This window comes from Pelodiscus sinensis, chromosome 2 (assembly GCF_052426305.1).
Source record: "Pelodiscus sinensis isolate ZL-2025 chromosome 2, ASM5242630v1, whole genome shotgun sequence".
Classification (NCBI taxonomy): domain Eukaryota; kingdom Metazoa; phylum Chordata; order Testudines; family Trionychidae; genus Pelodiscus; species Pelodiscus sinensis.
This window is the reverse complement of record NC_143053.1, coordinates 180,732,692-180,751,517: the sequence shown is the minus strand read 5'-3', so window position 1 is coordinate 180,751,517 and position 18,826 is coordinate 180,732,692. Positions and strand designations below refer to the sequence as shown.

The following is an 18,826-nucleotide window of genomic DNA, read 5'->3' as shown; positions in this document are numbered from 1 at the left end:
CGTGGCAAGTAGATTTCAGCCGGTTGCCCCGTTTACCGGCGGCATGCGCAATGCAGGTCTTGCACATGTGCAGTGCGGGGCTGGCGAGTAGATTACGCCGCCGTTTGTCAAGCCCTGATGATAATCAAGATTTTCTAGATAATTCAGTATAAAGTAGGGATGTCAACGAATAGTCGACTATACAATTAACCAATAAGCCAATGCTTATTGGTTAATCCTGTTGACTACATGTGCTCCCCGCTCTTGTTGCCTTTGTATCAGAGGCAGCAAGCGTGGAGAAGGGGGCGGGAGCCAGTATTCGTGAGGAGCTGGCATTAAGCAGGCTCCCCATGAGCACTGGATCCGCCTGCCCCCACTAACCCCGTGCTGCTGCCTTTGATAGAGAGGCAGCAGTGTGGAGGGTGAGGGGGGAAGGCTGGACCCGATACACGCAGGAAGCGGCTTTCAAGCCAGCTCCCCACATGTACTGTTTCTATGGACCCACCTGCCCCCCTCTTGCTGACTCCTACAGAAGCAGTGGGAGGGAGGGGAGAGGCAGGAGCTGGTGCTGGGGAGAGCCAGTTTAAAAGCCTCCCCCGCCCCGTGCTGCTGCCTCTCAGAGGGGTGGGGATAGGGGAGGCTGCCACAAAGTACCCTCTGTCCACAGCAAGCCTGGGCCTTCCGTGGGTAGAGACTGCTTCGCAGAACCAGCCCCTGTCCACAGGGAGTACAAGCTCCCCACGGAGCAGCCTCTGTCCACGTGGAGCTCGGATCCTCCACAGACAGGGGCTTCTGCCACCCTGTGCTGCTGCCTCTGATACAGAGGCAGCAGCACAGGGTGGCAGGGGACTCCCCAGGAGTTGGGCAGAGAGCATAATGGCTGCCGGCCCCACCCCCAGTGTTAACAACTATTCAATTACCCAATAGTTAACATCTCTAGTGTAAAGACGTATCCTTCACAGACCACCTCTCCATGTCAGCACTCCTAAGTTATCAGTAAACCTGTTTCCTCTTGAATAAAACTTAAAAAACAACAATGGTCCTGTGGAAGCAGCCATCTGACAAACTGGGGGTGTGCCCACGAAAGCTCATGCTACTATTTATATATTTTTGTTAGTCTCCAAGGTGCTACAGGACCATTGTTGTTTTTTTCTTTTTTTTTTTTTAAGTTACAGACTAACATGGTTACTCCTCTTGAATAGTTTAGTATCTCATTTCCCACTGACTTCTCCCACCTCTGTTTATTTAGACCTCAGGTAGTTATTCAAAACATTAAGAGTTTCCAATATATGACTAAATAGGAACACAGGAAGTCAGTGAGTACAATTTGCATAGACCAGGGGTGTCCAAACTTTTTTCAAAGAGGGCCAGATTTGATGAAGTGAACATGCGTGAGGGCCGACCATTTTGCCTGACATTCTTTGAACCATTAAAATTAAATGCAAATTAACTATTTTATGCAAAGTGTATTGCAAACGGCATACTTTTCATTTCGTCACATGGATGACAAATCTAAACAGGTGTTAAATCACTCTGCCTTTCATATCTGAAGGCCAGATGTAAAAAAAATCCAGGAAGCTGAAATATACGTCAGGAACATTGTAAAGTACATTACATATTCTTGGTAATAAAGGTTGTCTGTCAACTTTTAAGTTAAAAAAATATGAACAGGAGCATAACACCAAGTATACATGTTGTGTCCAAATATATTTATAACTGATTTAGACCAACTGACATTAACTGAGATTTTACAATGTATTCATCTCAATACATATGGATTCGTTGGGGGCCATAAAAGATAGATATTGCCAAATTACCTGTGGGGCCGTATTAAACCGGAACACGGGCCGCAATTGGCCCGCGGGCCGGACTTTGGACATGCCTGGCATAGACAGTAGAGATATTAATGAGCACATTTATTTGCACTACGCAATTTAGTCATAATTTAAAAGCAAACTGGGTTTGAAATTTTGGTAGCATATAAAAGCCAATTATATGCACATCAGACTAAAAGCTTGAGATTCAGTTGTGTGGAAGTCAAGAAATTCAGAGCTGGGGTTCCCACAGCAACCTCAAATCTGCTTCCCTGAACGTCCATTTTACAGTGGAGCCTCATTAAATGACCTGACTGCAGATGATGTACTTTGTTTTGTAAAGCTGTCCTTCCTTACTACAGAAACTATTTTAAGTGAACAGTCTAGACAGGCACCTGCTTTAAGTATCTCATCCCCATCTCCTTGAGAGAATTGGTTAGAATATCTTGCCCTCTTTTGAGGAGACATTCTGACTATTTTCATCAATGAGCCTAATACCACCCCATAACTCAACATGCAGATAGCACACAGAAGCTCTCTCAGCACACTTAGAACTTTGATGAGCAAAATTGGCTAAAACAGCCAGACATCATGTGGCATTTCTCTCTGCCAGACTGATGCAGTGAGTGCCTCCAAATGAAGGTACTTCTATTCATAAAGTTCCTCCTGCTATGACCTGTTGCATTATAACAGCAATTCTCAAATTTTTTTTAAATATACCACACCAACCTCTCTCTCTCTCTCCCTTTCCAAAATGGGAATTCCTGATGTAATCTAAATGGAACTGGGGCCATTAAAAATATATGGATTCCAATAAATGGAACTCTGCTTTAAGTAAATCAGTCCTCTGCTCTAACTGTGCATAGGCCTGGAACCTTTGACAAAGCTCACCATGCCCCAGTTTGACAAGTTCCCCAGGTTGAGAACTGTTCTTGTATCTACATCAAACTTCACTGACTTTATGAAGAGAAAAAAAAAGTTCTGCTCATCTTCACACTATCACAGCAAAAGATTCAAGCATTGAGCTGTCCCACCTGGTCGACCTGAGAACACAAGTGCTACAAGAACTTTAGCCTCCACTCCCTGTGTTTCATTTATCGTAAGTTAATCTATATAGCATGAGACATATGAGATCTGAAGATAACTTTTAGGAGCAACTTTTTAGGATCATTTGTTGACTGCAGCAACAAATGATCACAACATTGCATGAGGTCATCCACAGACTAGGATGTTAAACCCAAGAAATAGCAGAAGCAGATGTAGTCCCTGTATTTCCATGAATGTACCAGAGAAATAGGTCCTCCAGGCCAACAGAAGCTAAAGGAAGTGTTCCCTACAACCTGGAGGAGCAAATGGATAGACCTGGGGTCAAAGGTATAGCTCTCACCTCCCTTGTGGCCAATTTCTTTCTACATCCAATATCCAGCAATAACTCTGAAAGTCTCATTGCATGCAGATTCAATTGCTATATGGCCTTTTCTGGCATAAATAGTAACCAAAAAGGAAGACTATTATGGTGACAAAACTAATAAGTTAGTATTTTACAAAGTTAAACAAGAAAAAACATCACTTTTTTAAAAAAATGCAGCTATCCTGCTGAGGTAGCTACAATATGTAACTGAGATCTACAATTCCCACCCTACTGTTTTAGGGGAAAACAAAACAAGTTTCAACATCAGTTATCAGTCCACCCAAATCATCCATTCCAAGGAATGGCACTGCACATAGTTTAAAGAGGTCTAATGTAGGTATGTCGACATGTAGTCAACTATATGATTAACCGATAAGCCTAGATTGATTGGTTAATCTTGTTGACTACATGCATTTCCCCCTCCTTGCTGACCTCTGTATCAGAGGCACAAGGTCGGGGGGAGCAATAGCCGGTGCTGAGGGGAGCCAGCTTAAAAGCCGATTCCCCACCAGCACTGGCTCTGTGTCACCTGCCGCATCTCTGAGCTGCTTCCTCTATCAGAGGCAGCAGTGTGGGAAGGAAGGGAGGCAGGGGAAGATTGCCATGAAGCAGCCTCTGTCCATGGCAGGCCCGAGCACCCCATGGACAGAGGCTGCTTCACGACAGCCTCTCCTGTCCCCTCCCGCCCAGCAGCCTCAGTCCATAGGGGGCTCGGACCCCCCACGGACAGAGGTGGCAGGCAGCTGGTCTGCACAGGGAGTTGGTTTTTAAACTGGCTCCCCTCATGGACCAGCTGCTGCCTGGCATCCCACGCTGCTGCCTCTGACACACAGGTGGCAAGAGCACGGGGTGGCAGGGGGCTCCCCAGGAATGGGGTTGAAGCACACTGGCTGCCAGCTCCATCCCCTGGGAACTACAGAATAGTCGAGGAACAGATAAGAATTCATGTGGTTACTCAACTATTCAATTACTCAATATCTAACATCCCTAATCTAATGTTCCTTTCCCACTTTAGGAGAAGATAGAGTCAGAGTAAGAGGTTAGGAAAATGGTGGTGATAGAAGAAGATGGTCTTTTCTGAGCAGGAGATAATCACCATTTATGTCTGGATGGCTAAATCATCTCTAGTAAACTAACATATTTTAAAAGAAGCCAAGAATGAAATTCAGATAGTAAACATAATAATGAAGGCATAATCAGCACTCTGGAAAAAAATCTTAATTTGAAAAAATAAAAAACAAAGCTCTTTGAAATAGGAGACTTCTACAATAACAGAGATCCAGTTGTAGAATTATGCACAGTTACCACCATCTAGTGGCACTCTGAAAAAGTGTCATACATTACAGCTACACATGATAGAGTACTGGTATCACTACATTTGTGTATACCGCATATTACAGAAAAAAAAGGTTTATGTCCAAAACTCCAACTTCTATTTTTAAAATCTTTCTAGTATGTTCTCCAGGATATCCTCTGATGGCTTGGATATTTTGGAACTCAACAATCAGGTCTCCAGAGAGCCCAGCTCTTACCCTCATGTTGTTACCTTGAGAGAAAACCACCTCACATACAGGAAGAAAATAGGACTGTCAGTTCAGGAAGAGGCTCTCCAATACTCCTGTCCCTCACGTGCGTCTCTCTCTCTTTGGCAATTATATTTTAGAGGCATCTGGCTGTCTGTGAGTCTGTTTGTTCAAGAACTCCTAAATCAGGGGTGGGCAAGACAGACTTGTGGGCCAGATTCAGTCTGCCAAGTGGGTTATCTGACCCACTGTTGCCCTGCCACTACCCCACCCCCAGGCCAATTGAAACCTGGGGGCAGGAGAGTGCGTGAAGTCTCCCCATGCCAGGGGCACACAGCACCTAGAGCAAACCGGCAACTGTTAAGAACAGCTGGTGGTTCTCTCTAGGTGCCAGAGAGCAGGAGGGCAAAGACTTGACGTGCTTCCCCCCCGCAGCTCCCAGGCCAATCAGGGCCTGAGGGCAGAGGTGCACAGAAGTGTCCTGGCCCCATGCCCTACCATCCAAGGCTCCACCCCTTCTGAGGCAGCCCTGGGCCACTTCAACAATTTCTAAAGTGGCCCCTCCTTCTAAAATTATTGCCCACCCCTATCCTAAATGGTAATAAATAGGACCATAACTTTGGTATGCAGCTTCCTTTATCCTAACTTAAAGCAAGGTCAGAGTTTGGTTGTGGCAGGAAACTGGGATGTGCTTGGAGTTTGATGGGGAGGCTGATCAGAGATAAGCAATACTGCAAAAGCCACCACTAGAGGCAGTGTGCAAGGAGTGCTGTTAGGGATGGCCTGCACAGCCCTCCACCCACCCCACCCCCCAGACCCAGTCAATACGGGTAAAAGTCTTCATATGATCCAGCTGCCAGAAAGAGCTAGAGGTTTGGCTGGTGAGGTGCGAAACTTGAAGCTGAAAAGCTCCAAACTGCACTTATTTGACTTCAAAGCTTGTCCTGACCAATACTAAATGGAAAACTCCAAAGCTGAGAGCTGCTACCTCCTCCCTCCCTTTTTACTTTTCTGTCACTCGGGAATGTTGAGTGAAACCAGCTGTCTATGAGAGTTTTCTCTGTGTTAACAAGCATTGGATGCTTTTAAGAAATTCAGTGTAGGCTTGTTTTCATCAAGAACTAGTATTACAAATCCTTAAATGTTTTTAGTTTTAGATTTTGCTAGAAGACTTTTACCAGGTGTTGACTGGGTTCAAGGCTGGAGCTCCCACTTGCTGCTGCCGGAGCCACCTGCACAACGACGCCCCATTACCACTGGAGATTCCCTGGGGCTTCCTAACCAAGGCCGCTTCTCTCCTACTGCCGCATGGCCCCACTGCCACCAGGGGTTCCCCAGCTGGGTCTCCCTGGCCACCTGGCCCTGTTGACACTGGGGGTTCCCCGGCCCCTATAACACTGGGGAGTTCCCTTGCTGGGAGCACCTGGCCAACTGCCACTGAGGGCTTGCCAGGGTTCCCTGGCTGAAGCCACTGCTGCTGCCAGTCCTGCTCACGCCGGTGATTCCCCGGGCTGCCTGGATGTGGCCTGGCCCTGCTGCTGCATGGGGCTCCCAAGCCAGGGCAGAGGCTCTCTGTTTGCTGCCTGGCCTGGCTGACACTAGGCGCTCCCTGGCCAGGGCCAGGGGCTCCTTGTTCACCGCCTGATCGTGCTGATACCAGGGATTATCTGGCCAGAACAGGGCTCCTCACCCCCTCCTGGATTCACTGATACTGGGGGCTCCCCAGCCACCATCTGGCCTAGCCACTGCTGGTCCAGCCAGAGCTCCCCAACACTGCATTCTCCCACTCTCCACCTCTGGGGCTCTTTGGTTCAGCTATATCAGTGGCCCAGCTGGACCATGGATGTTGCCGGACTAGAGAGTCTGGGATTTGGGAGGTTCAACCTGTACTAAAATCTGAATTATAGAAGACAGACAAGGAGCCCTATACTTGGGGAAGAACAGTGGTGCTTCCAGTTTGGAGTGAGGAAGTTTATCAAACGATTACAAATCTGTCAAAGCAACCCACTAACAGGTATTTTATTTATATTCCAAACAGACTACTGGGCAGTTAACTCAAGCAGTATCAGTATTTCTATTATCAAACCTCTGAAGTGCTTGTTCCAAAACTGAAGCAGAGCTTTAAAGTCCACCTAACATGCCCGCTGCTCTCATGTAAATGGCAGCATGTGTGAGCCTTAATTACAATGAGCTGACTGTGATAACTTAAAAGTAAGCCCCCCCTGCTGGGCCAATGAGGTCATAGCTATCCTGGTCCCCCCTGTGGTCATTCTGTGGTATAACTGTCCCTCATGCAAGACCCCTCCCTTTGCATTTTATGAGACACAATCAAATTCCAGGCACATCCCATTAATCTGGCATAAACAAATCCTTTCCTTGCTTTAGGTCAGAATATGAGGAAGCTGCATACCAAATGTACTGGTCCTAGCTCTTACCATTTAGGGGGAGTTCCTGAACAGACAGACTCACATATGGATGCACAGACAGACAGGCAGATGCAAATTTCTAAAATATATAGTAAGTAGACCGCTCCGCAGGTCAATGGAACTAAGGAATATGCTTTAGAGTAATAGTTTTTCATTCACTCATAGTACAGTACTGGGTTTACAGTACTCTTTCTTATTATACTCACCAATCAACAAAGAATTCCAGGTAGCCTTCATTTGGATTCTCCAGCTTTGGTGTCCCCATTTCAGCTTTGACTCCTACCAGGATGTCTGTGTGTCCCTATTAAGATACCAGCATTATTCAACCAGAAAAATGTTCTAAGCCATAGCTTGTACAATTTTTCTATATGGGGTCAAACTGTTGTTATTTTTTCTCTATGTTATCTACACAAACTATTCAGCCAAATGGTGTTTTGAGCATGACCCAATATTTTGTAAAACATCAAAGCTTTTGAAAAGACAATGTTAAGTTTGAGCACATTTCCGCAGATAAACCCTATGAATGCACATAATTTCCCTATGCTAGCAGGACATTCTAAATATTAATGACTTTATAAAATCAGTCCTGGAATAAATACATATGCAGAACTATTCTAACACCTGAGCAATAGCCGGTCTGTATATACAACATCCATTAAATCAGCAGTGTTACTGTGTTGTGATAGGAACAATGACGAATTATTTTTTCTATTTATTAGTCACACTACTGATTTTACTTTCACAGGTTTAAATGGTGGATTATTTTAGCTTTCTCTGGTCTCCATGTACTTTGCCAATAGAACTCTCTCACACCAAGGATTTGTTCACACAGTTACGCCCTGCCAGTGTGTAGCTACAGCATTTTGTGAAGATGGTATCTACACCAATAGGAGAGTTTCTCTTGTATGTGTAGGGGCTCCACTTCTCTAAGAGGCTGTAGCTATGTTGATGGGAGAAGCACTCCCAATAACAAAGTGCTCTCTATATTGGGAGATAAGTCTGTATAATGTGTTGCTCAGTGGGTTTTCTATACCACTGAGTGGCATAGTAATACTGACATAAGGTGATAGAATACAGTAGGGCTAATTAATCATTCTTCATGATGGTGTGTCATTTTCTGGGTAACTTCACCTGTATTCCCCGCTCTACCTTGACCTCTAGACCTTGAGGACACCCACTTACAAGTTTTTGGCTCCTAGCTAATATCTCTCATGGGCAAAGATCTATGTTGAATTCCCTCCTGACCAGAGGTTTTAAGGCTGCATGGATCCCATATTACACTGTAATATCTCCAGCAAGCCAGATGGACAAACCAGGCCAGCACTTGGCTTTTTTTCCAAAGGCTATGGCCAGTTTATCGTTGGCAGTTATACGTTACCACACAGCAAGCACATTTATTCTTAAAGTAAAAAAACATAACACATAAGAAACAATAAGAGTTACTCTAAGCATGCTAAAAGCCCACCAGAGATCATCACCTATTAGTCTTATGGAATCCTAATAGGGCAAATCCCATCAACCCTTTTGCAAGAAATGCTGCCTCTACCTAACCACCCTCAGGACAGAAGGTCCTGTCCATTTGCTGGATCAGAAAGAAGGCCTCGAGTCAGGCTCTTTATCCACAAGTTGCTTCTTTTTTCTGCTGGTCTCTGAAGCGTCCAGTTTGAACTAGTAAACACAAGTGTCCCCTAAGAGGTTGTACTCCTCTCAGGGTTTACAGTCTGACAGATTTGTCTTAATCACTCTTCCTCCTGGTTTCTAGTTCTTGGAGAAGCAGTGATAGCCAACCCCCATGGAAGAGAACTCAACCTTACATAAACCATTCATTTAAAATAGGGAATCCCAAAGACACTGCACAGTGTTGCATTATCTGTCAAAAATACATAGGAAGTGGTGAAAGAGAAGCAATTTGTGCCACCTATCATTAAAGTCAAATTTCTGTTAACACTGTGGTGTATATTTCAGATAGCAGTTATACATTTACAGTATTCACTTTATATCTTTGCACTGAAAAGGAAAAAAATCAATAAAAAAGTAATACAAATAGTCAAGTGATACTATCTGGACTTGACATACAACTTCAAAGTCATGATAATTTAAGAGCTTCCACTAGTAATTTATGAAAACTCCTTATATCTGTACTTACAAGCTTCACCCTTGCTGATCCACTTGTATTTGATACCACATCTGTTTCCACTTCAATACATCGATAGTCTTCACAGCCGCGGCCATCAACCCGAAGATCCTCCTAGCATAGCCACCATCACAATATTGTTAAGCAATATCACTGTTTCCTATTAATAAGTCAAAGGGAAATTTAAAATATCTTCCACATTTTTATCTGGGATTAACGAAGCTCAATGGAGAGAAATATGGTCTTGTAGTTAAAATGCTAGAATAAGACTCGAAAGATCTTGGTGTAGGCTCCCTTTTAATATAGGAGCTTCTGACTTTTACTGGGGTGGATCTTTTGTGCTGCAATCTAGCCCTAGAGACTACAACTCCCATGAGTCCTTGGGAAAAAGAAGGAAAAATTGTTGCTCTCATCCAGCCAGCGCAGGGAAAGAGTTGGTGGGCTCCTATTTGGAGAGAAGAGCCAGATTGCTGATGCGGAGCCTTTTCCAGTTTAGGAACAGTTGCTAGAAGCAAGAATTTGGAAAGCAATCAAGGGCCACACTCTTTCATGATATTAATGGAGGAGGTGCAGGGTCTGGGATGGAGGTTGGGTACAGAAGGGAGGGAGCTTGGGTGAAGGATGCTGTTGTGACCTGGAGCAGTAGACTGGGTGCTGGGGGATGGATTGTGACCTAGGGCAGTGAATTGGGGTATAGCAGTGGGTGCAGGGATTTGGGTTGGGAGCTAGGGCAGTAGGGGATTGTGATCTGGGGCAGGAGATTGGGGTGCTGGATCTGGCAGGGGATATGGGTACAGGAGGGGGGCAGAGGATTTGTGTATGTGGAGTAGGGCCCAGGAGTGAGGGTCAGAGGGTTGGAGAAAGAGGGGCTGGGGTGCCAGAGGCAGGATCTGGCCAGGAGACTTACAAGCCAGCAGCCATTCCTGCATCAGCCTCTCTGCCTGCCCAGTCCCCAAACAGGCTGCAGCCTGGAGCACCTTGTGCTTTGTGGCTGCCTGTAATTGAAACAGGCAGCTCCCACCAGCCAGTTTCTGGCCAGAAACCGGCCAATGGGATTGTACCGGGATGAGAGCAGCTCCTAAAGCTTTCCCCCCTCCCCTCTGGACTCAGTTTTTAAAGAAAAAACGCCCCACAGCTGCATTTCTGAGCAATGTGCGCATAGGATAAGGCAAGTGGGGGGCCTGCCTGGGGCTCCCTGCAGCATCTGCGGGCCAGATCCAATGGCTTAGCAGGTTGGATCTAGCCCAAGGGCTGGTTTTTGCCCAGGCCTGCTTTAAAAGCAAGGAACTGCTGCAAGAAGATAGATAGGGGATCCCCAACTATCCAACATAATCACTGGGACACTCTGGATCTCCTTTAATGTTAAAAACATCAGGCATCCAGGCACACAGATGAGTGTGGCCTGCTCCTGAATAACCCAGGGAGAAAAGAGTGGGTTACACAGGTTTAATTCCCAGTTCGGACACTGACTTCCTGAATAAACTATAAAATGGAGATAGAACATAATACTACTCATTTTCTACACTTAGTTTGTATTGTGCATTAAAGCCCTGATCCTGCAATAAGCTCCATGTGGGCAGACCTCATCAGCTTCAATGCAGCTCCTTATGCGTAAACAAGAACCTTATGTCCACAGCTTATTGCAGAATCAGGACCTTACATAGCAACCTCTTCAAGGAAAGAGCTTTGTGTTTTGGTAGCACCTAGCATATTGGGGCTCTGATCTCGGTTGGGTCCTCAGATTTAACATTTTTATTAAAGCTAATGTTAGAATTATATAATACACAGGTTAAGAAAAGAATGTCTATACATTGAGATGTAATGCTTATCAGATAGTCGACTAGTGATGTGACTAGTCGCTTCCCCTGACTTGCTGCCTCTATCCGAGAGAGGCGGCAAGTGGGGGAGCAGGTCCCAGTGCTAGGAGCCAGCTTAAAAGCTGGTTCCCCTTAGCACCATCTCCTCAGGGGGCAGGGGAGGTAGAGGCACAGCGGGAAATGGCGTGAGCAGAGACTGAAGCTCTCTCTGCTCGTGCTGCAATTCTGTTTTTCAAATATACAAGAGCCCCATTGGGGCTCTTGTACATTTAAAAGGCTGAGGCAGGGCTTCCTTTGAAATGTAGCAAAAGAATGTGTTTCTGCAGTGGCCAGTTGGGTGGACCTCCAGGCTGCCCCAAGCAGCTGGCTCCAGGTCAGCTGCTCAGGTGGCCCCAGGGACAAACACACTTGCCATTTCTGGAGAGGCTCTGCACTAATGGTGCAAAAATGTGTTTATTTTGGTAAACATGTAACTGCTGAAAATTTCAGCAGTTACATACTTGCAGATGGAGGAGGCGGGAGCTGGCTCTTAAGTTGGCTTTCCACGAGCACCTGATCCTGCCTCCCTCCCCAGGCTGCTGCCTCTTTATTAGAGGTGGGGATATTAAATATCAATTAACTGAATAGTCGAGTAACCTCATTAATTCTTATAGGCTAGTCAACTATTCTATAGCCCCCAAGGATGGGACTGGCAGCCAGTGCTCCCTGCCACTCCGTGTTTCTATTGCTATTTTAGAGGCAGCCGCAGGAGCTGATCCACGAGGGGAGCCAATTTAAAAACCAGCTTGCCTTGCGGACTGGCTGCCTATTGTCCTGCACTGCTGTCTGATAAGGAGGCAATAGTGCAGAGTGGTAGCAATCCCTGTGTGGGAGGGTCTGAGTTCCCGGACCCAGTATGAGCCAGAACTGAGCTGGGTTGCCTACCTGCCCAACTCCTAATACAATTTAAATGCAGAGCCACAGCAGGGATAGGTCCCAGACCCGTTGCAAGCCGAGACTGAGCCAGGCTGCTGGCCACCCTGCTAAGAAATTTAGTGGCGAGGGGAGGTGGGAGGGAAATGCTTGTCGTCTGGAGCATTAACCTACAAGCTTTTGCTGATCAGTTAATCGACTACACTATTACAGCCCTACTCAGAGGCAGCATCTCAGATGCGCTGGCTTCCCCCCCCACTGCCTGATCAAGAGGGCTGCAGTAAGGGTGAGGGTTAAACAGGAGCCCGGGCTACATCTCTACCCTGCACCCGGCCGCTTGGACAGCCCCGCAGCCAGCCACGCGGCCTCCGCTCGGCCGCCCCGGGACCAGCTGGTGCCCTTGGCCCAGGGGCGTCTCCCCCTCCCCCACACTCAGTCAGTGCACGAGCGACAGACACGTCACAGGAATTGTATCTACGTAGCCAACAGTCGGGTTTGAGTTTCGGGCGGCGCGGCTCAGGCAGCGACGAGCCGTGACCTGAGCGGGGGGGGGCGAACAGAGACCGGGGCGCCCCTTCCCACGGCCGCAGGGCGGCACCCAACTGCCCGCCCCCCGCGCAGCCCCGCCCCCCGTTACCTGGATACCGTGCACAATGTAAACCTTCTCCGCCTCGCTCAGCACCACGGACGCCATGATGCGCGCCGGGTTCCAAACACACCGGCCGCCGCCGCCGCCTGGTGATGCCGTCACCAAAACGCGACGACGCTAACTTCCCCGTCGCTTCCCTGCCGTCCCTCCACCCGCACGGAGTTACGTCAACCGCTCGCGCGCGCCGTGCGATGCCTGCGGGCGGGCGCGCGCGTGCACCGCCCTGTGTGGGTGACTCAGAGTCACTGAGGGGCTGGGGCTGCGCGGGAGCTGCTCCCACGTGGGGATAGCAGGCGCGCAGAGGGCAGAGCCAGATGCTCTGGGTGGACGCGCCACGTGTGCGCATGCGCAGCTCTTAATCTGGGCGGCCTGCTGGAGGGGTGCGTGTGTTAGTGCAAGGGCGTTGCTGGTCCGCATTGTGCCTGGATGCAGAGCCCTGCAAATTGGGGATGGCAAAACCCGTTATTACTGTAACCGTGTAGCCGGTCAAACCGGTTACACGGTCACCCGCTGGCTGCCAGCCCACTTCCAGGGAGCCAACTACCTGCCTAGCACTGCAAACTCGTTGGCTACGTCTACACTGGCCCCTTTTCTGGAAGGGGCATGTTAATTTCAACTATCGTAGTAGGGAAATCCGCGGGGGGATTTAAATATCCCCCGCGGCATTTAAATAAAAATGTCCACCACTTTTTTCCGGCTTTTAGAAAAGCCGGAAAAGAGCGTCTACACTGGCCCCGATCCTCCGGAAAAAGCGCCGTTTTCCGGAGGCTCTTATTCCTACTTTGAAGTAGGAGCCCTGCATACTGGGAGCCAGCTTTTAAGGTAGCTCCCCATTAGGGTTGCCAAGGTCCAGTATTGAACCAGACAGTTTGGTATTTTCGCCTCCTGTCCCATAAAAAAAATCAAAAAATACCTGACACCTAAAATGTCCGGTACTTTCTGATTTTTTCCCAGCCAGGAGGCGAAAAATCTCGGGCTGTCCAGCTCAATAAGGAGGCAGCCTGGCAACCATAGTGCTTACCAGGGAGTTGTCTGGCCCAGTGCAGGGAGGCAAGATGGCGGGTGGCTGCTGGTAGCCTGTTAGGGCCAAAAAGCCTTACCACATGTTTCTTAAGAGGGCCATGCTGTTATTTTTATTTTTGCTTAACTGTCAAAGGGGGGTGGTACTTTTTCTGAAACCATCTGGCAACCCTATTCCCCATCATCATGTAGATGTCTACAAGATTAACTGATAAACCTGGCTATCGGTTAATCCTGTGGTCTACACGCATTTCATCTCCCCCCCCCCCACACACACACTCTTGCTGCCTCTATATCAGTGGCTCCTGCGGATCTGCCTTCTCCCACTTACTGCCTGCTATATAGGCAGCGGGGGTGGGTGGGGAACAGACAGGAGTTGGCTTAAAAGTCAGTTCCTCCCAGCACCAGCTCCTCTGTGCTGCCCCCCTCTATGAAACAGCTTCTGTCCATGGCAAGCTTGGGCCCACTGCAGATAGGTTGTTGTGCATTCTATAGAGCAGCCTTACCTAGGCCTACCGTGAACAGAGGCTGCTCCATGGCAGCAACTTCTGTCCACAAGGAGCTCAGCCCCCCCCCCCACCCCCCCCAACAGATTGTGTGACTAAGGTATCATCTCAAAGGCACTTCTCTCACTTAACGAGTAGACCACTACCAAATGTACTGTTGATTTTGGTCAATTTCATGGTCACAGGATTAAAAAAAAACCATAGGCATGGGTGGTCAGTAATTTAGGCAAGGGAAGGCAGAGCCTTCCCAAAATTGCTCACAAGACCAACTGCCTAAGGCTGGGGCTGCCAGCCTGGCTCTCCCCAGCCACCGGGGAGGCATCGGGCCACTGCTTGGTAGCCCGGCTTCCCCTTTCCACTGGGGAGGCATGGGGCTGCAACTCGGCAGCCCAGTTTCCCCCCGGCCGCCAAGGAAAGCTGGGCTGGGGCTGCAGTACGACAGTCACAGCTCTGCACATGGCCCAGAAACCTCGAGTGGAAGGGGACAGAGCTCGGGCTTGTCTTCCCCAGCTGGCCTTTCACCCAACGCCCATAACCATAGGTTTTGTTATTTCAACTATTTAAATCTGAAATTTCAATGTTGTAACTGTGGGGGTCCTGACCCAAAAAGGAATGGGTTTTTGCAAGAGGGTTTTTGTAGTACTGCTAGTACCCTTCTGTGGTGCTGGTACTGGCAGTGGTGCTCAGCAGCTGAAGAATGGTGACTGCTGGCCGGTCACCCAGCTCTGAAGGCCAAGCTGCATGTAGCAGCAGTGCAAATAAGGATGGTATTGCCACCCTTCTGCACTGGTGCTTGTAGAGCTAGATCCTCAGTCAGCAACTCTCTGGCCACCCCACTCTGAAGGAAACAACAGAGAAATAAGGATGGCATGGTATGGTATTACCACCCTTCTACACTTCTGCTGGTGGGGTGCTGCTTTCAAGCTGGGCATCAGGCCAGCAGTCACTGCAATCCATCCACCCAGTTCTGAAGGCAGCACAGAAATAAGGGGGGGATACTGCAACCCCCCTAAAATAAGCTTATGATCCCTGCAACTCCCTTTTGGGTCAGGACCCCCAATTTGAGAAACTTGGTTTCCCCCATGAAATCTGTATAATATAGGGTATAAAAACTCAAAAGATCAGATTTTACAAGGGGAGACTAGCTTTCACAGTTCATGATGAGTTTTTCATCAAAGCATAGGGCTGGAAGACACCTCAGGAGGTCATCGAGTCCAGCCCCAAATTCATGGCAGTGAATTTGGTAGGACCCTTTAATGAGTGTTTTAATATTTTGTTTTTTCCATATAATTCCATGTGTGGCCTTGTGCCTTATTTAATGCATGCCAATCAAATCCTGCTGTAAAGACAGAATTATTAATTGCCTCATGGGCTTTGGTATGATGCTTCGCACTGTATTGAGTGAATCAGGAATATGAATGAATTTATTTTCACAAAATCCATGTATGATTGAGATAGTATAAATATCACCATTTTACAGATGTGAAACTGAAGCTGAGAGAGATTAAAGTGAAAAGTATCTACTAATTTTGCTACTCAATTTAACATACCTAGGATTTGATTTTTTTTTTTTTTTGAGTACATGGTAATATATAGTTAGGGATGTAAGTGACTAGTTGACTATCTGAATAGCAAATGCTTATCAGATAGTCGAGTAGTGACTCAACTAGTCGCTTCCCCCTCCTTGCACCATCTTGGCGGGGGGTGCAGCAGGAAACAGCACAAGTGGGGACTGCTTCAGTCCCCGCTTATGCTAGTTCCCTCTATGGGCTCTTCTGCTTTTGAAATGTACAAGAGTCCTGTGGGGCTCTAGTACATTTCAAAAGCAGTCCCCACTCACCCTGTGCTCTCTGCGGCAGCCCAGAGGCATCAAGCCTGTCTCAGAGGCAGCAAGAGGGGGACAGGAGCCAGTGGAGAGCCATCTTAAAAGCCTGTTTCTCCCAGCACTGTCTCCGGGGTGCTGCCTGCCCCTCACCCCGCTGCCTCTATCAGAGGCAGCAGTGCGGGATAAAGAACACTGCTACGAAGCAGCCTCCGTCTGCAGGGGTCCTAGCGGGGAGCTGGGCCTCCCCACAGACAGGGGCTGTTGCTACCAAGCAACCCCTGTTCAGGGTGGCCAGGCCGGGCCATGGGTAGGGGTTGCTCAGCAGCCACCCCTGTCTGTTGCCAACCCTGTCTGCCATGAACAGGGGCTGGTGTCTGAGTAGTCTGTGTTTGCGGTGGACAGGGCTGGTCGCCGCAGACAGGCTGCTCTGGCACCAGCCCATGTCCGTGGCAGACAGGGCTGTCTTCTGTAAACAGGGGCTGTTAAACTCATTGCAAGCTGGGACCAAGCATTCCCATCTCGCACTGATCACTGTGCCTCTGCATTTTAAATGTAATAAAAGCCCAGCAGCTCTTACTGCATTTATAATGCAGAACCACAGTGCGGTTGGCTCTGGAGCCAGCATGAGCCAGGACTGCTCTGTCCCGGCTCAAGTGGGCTCCTGGAGCTACCCAGGTGCCAGACTGAGGGGGGAGGGGGGGTCACCACTAGGACCCAGAGTGTAGAAAATTGTGTCTGCTGCTGGTGCATGTGTATTTTCTCTGCAGAGGAGTAGAACAGGAAGAGGGCAGAATTGAAACCTTTCAAAGTTTTGGCCCAAGCAAGGCGGCATGGGGGTGTCATTTGAGCTCCCCACTTTGGGTGCCAAAATGTTGTGGGCCAGCCCTGGAGCTACCCTCACTGCAGCTCTGCAGAGCAGCGCTTATCGACTAATCATATAGTCAATACAAATTGTTTAGCCAGATAATAGCATTTTAACATCCTTATATATAGTATTTCATTTGTTCAAAGCATAGCTCTCATCTACTTCAGCTGCAGTTGTGCGAATAAGCGCCAACTCTTTGGGGTGGGAAGAGGCGGGACAGAGGTGGTGGAAGCTTGGGGAAAGGGATGGAGTAGGTTCAGGACCCGGGGGAAATCAGCATCTGTGTTTGAGTGTGTTCGGCACATTTGAAAATCAGACTCCAGTTGAGAATCTTGCATCTAGTACCCAGAAAATAAAAAACTCACAATTAGTGACTACCTGTAAAAAGTGTAAGTGACTTGACTAGCATCATGTCAGAACTGTCTGGCTCAGGCAAGAGTTTTCTTTAGTGCACAACACTAATTCACGCTCAGTAAGTCTGTCCTGCATATCGAATGAGGCCAGGATTCAGTGGGAAAACTGTATGTGATTAGAGCTGCATTGTAATGTATGTGCACAAGAGGTCTGACATTTCTGTCATTTTGGGGACTTGATTTTCTGACTGTAATGTTCTTTTAAGATAGACTTTTTGGCTACGTCTACACTGGCCCCTTTTCCGGAAGGGGCATGTAAATTTCAGCAGTCGTCGTAGGGAAATCCGCGGGGGATTTAAATATCCCCCGCGGCATTTAAATAAAAATGTCCGCCGCTTTTTTCCGGCTTTTAAAAAAGCCGGAAAAGAGCGTCTAGACTGGCCCCGATCCTCCGGAAAAAGTGCCCTTTTCCGGAGGCTCTTATTCTTACTTTGAAGACCTTACTTTGAAGTAAGAATAAGAGCCTCCGGAAAAGGGCACTTTTTCCGGAGGATCAGGGCCAATCTAGACGCTCTTTTCCGGCTTTTTTAAAAGCCGGAAAAAAGCGGCGGACATTTTTATTTAAATGCCGCGGGGGATATTTAAATCCCCCGCGGATTTCCCTACGACGACTCGTGAAATTTACATGCCCCTTCCGGAAAAGGGGCCAGTGTAGATGTAGCCAATATGTGTAATTTCTAAGATTTTAGTAAATCAAATAGAAATAAACATTCCACTGTGTAGCGTCACATTAACATCCTCCTGGTTCATCAGAAAAGTTGGAACCTTTATATCCACCGCAAAGATATCTGCCACTTGAACTAACAGCATAACTGATAGCAAATGATAGTTGGTCATCTTCAATATGAGCCAGCATTAAAAGGGGATGAAACACTTTGCTAGTAGGTTTTAAAATTTGCTGACAGTAGAGGAATACTGAGACATCATACTCTTGGCTTCTATTATAAGCTTTAATGGGGACAGATCCTTCTGCCTGTTCCCTTCAAACTTCATAGCTTTCCCACCCTCGGTTTCCATCCCTGTCTGAGTCCTGTCTCTTTCTTGCCTGTCTGTTCATTGGTGTCTTCTTGTTTACCCCGCCCTAGTTGTCAATCCCCTGATTTCTCATCTCAGTCCTAGTCTTTTTGATCAGTCAGGCAGAGTCTCTTTAGATTACCCACTGAAGTCTTTCTGTCTCCTCCCAGTCTTCCCATCTCCCCTCCCAAGGCTGTGGCGATTGTTGGCTGTGTCTACACTGCAGAGCTTTTCCGGGATAACAGAGGTATCCTGGAAAAGTTATGCTGTGTCCAAGGAACGTGTCTGCTTTTTTGGAATCATTTCCGAAAAAGTGGACACGTTCTTTTGCCATCCCTGTAATCCTCATTGTATGAGGAAGAAGGGATGTTCTGAAAGAGGAGATTTTTCTGAAATTTGGCTCTGTATATACGGGCCAAATTTCAGAAAAGCCTCTTCCGAAAAAAAATGGAAAAAAAAAAACACAAATTGCAGTTTGCTATTTGCCTATCTTTTTTTGACTTTTCTTAGCAGTCTAG

At 47.6% G+C, this 18,826-nt stretch overlaps 1 protein-coding gene across 1 annotated transcript in view; it reads right to left on the bottom strand.

Annotated features, from left to right (window-relative positions):
- The window catches only part of EXOSC7 (exosome component 7), a 35,278-nt gene extending 22,315 nt beyond the window's left edge, over positions 1–12,963 (bottom strand). Inside the window, exons 1-3 of the mRNA XM_075921870.2 lie at positions 12,654–12,963; positions 9,300–9,401; positions 7,360–7,454 (exon numbers count right to left, since the gene is read on the bottom strand). Coding sequence (XP_075777985.1) covers positions 7,360–7,454; positions 9,300–9,401; positions 12,654–12,710 — 254 coding nt within the window. The 5' untranslated portion in view covers positions 12,711–12,963. The remainder of the gene's footprint in view (positions 1–7,359; positions 7,455–9,299; positions 9,402–12,653) is intronic.
- Between the last annotated feature and the right edge of the window lie 5,863 nt (positions 12,964–18,826).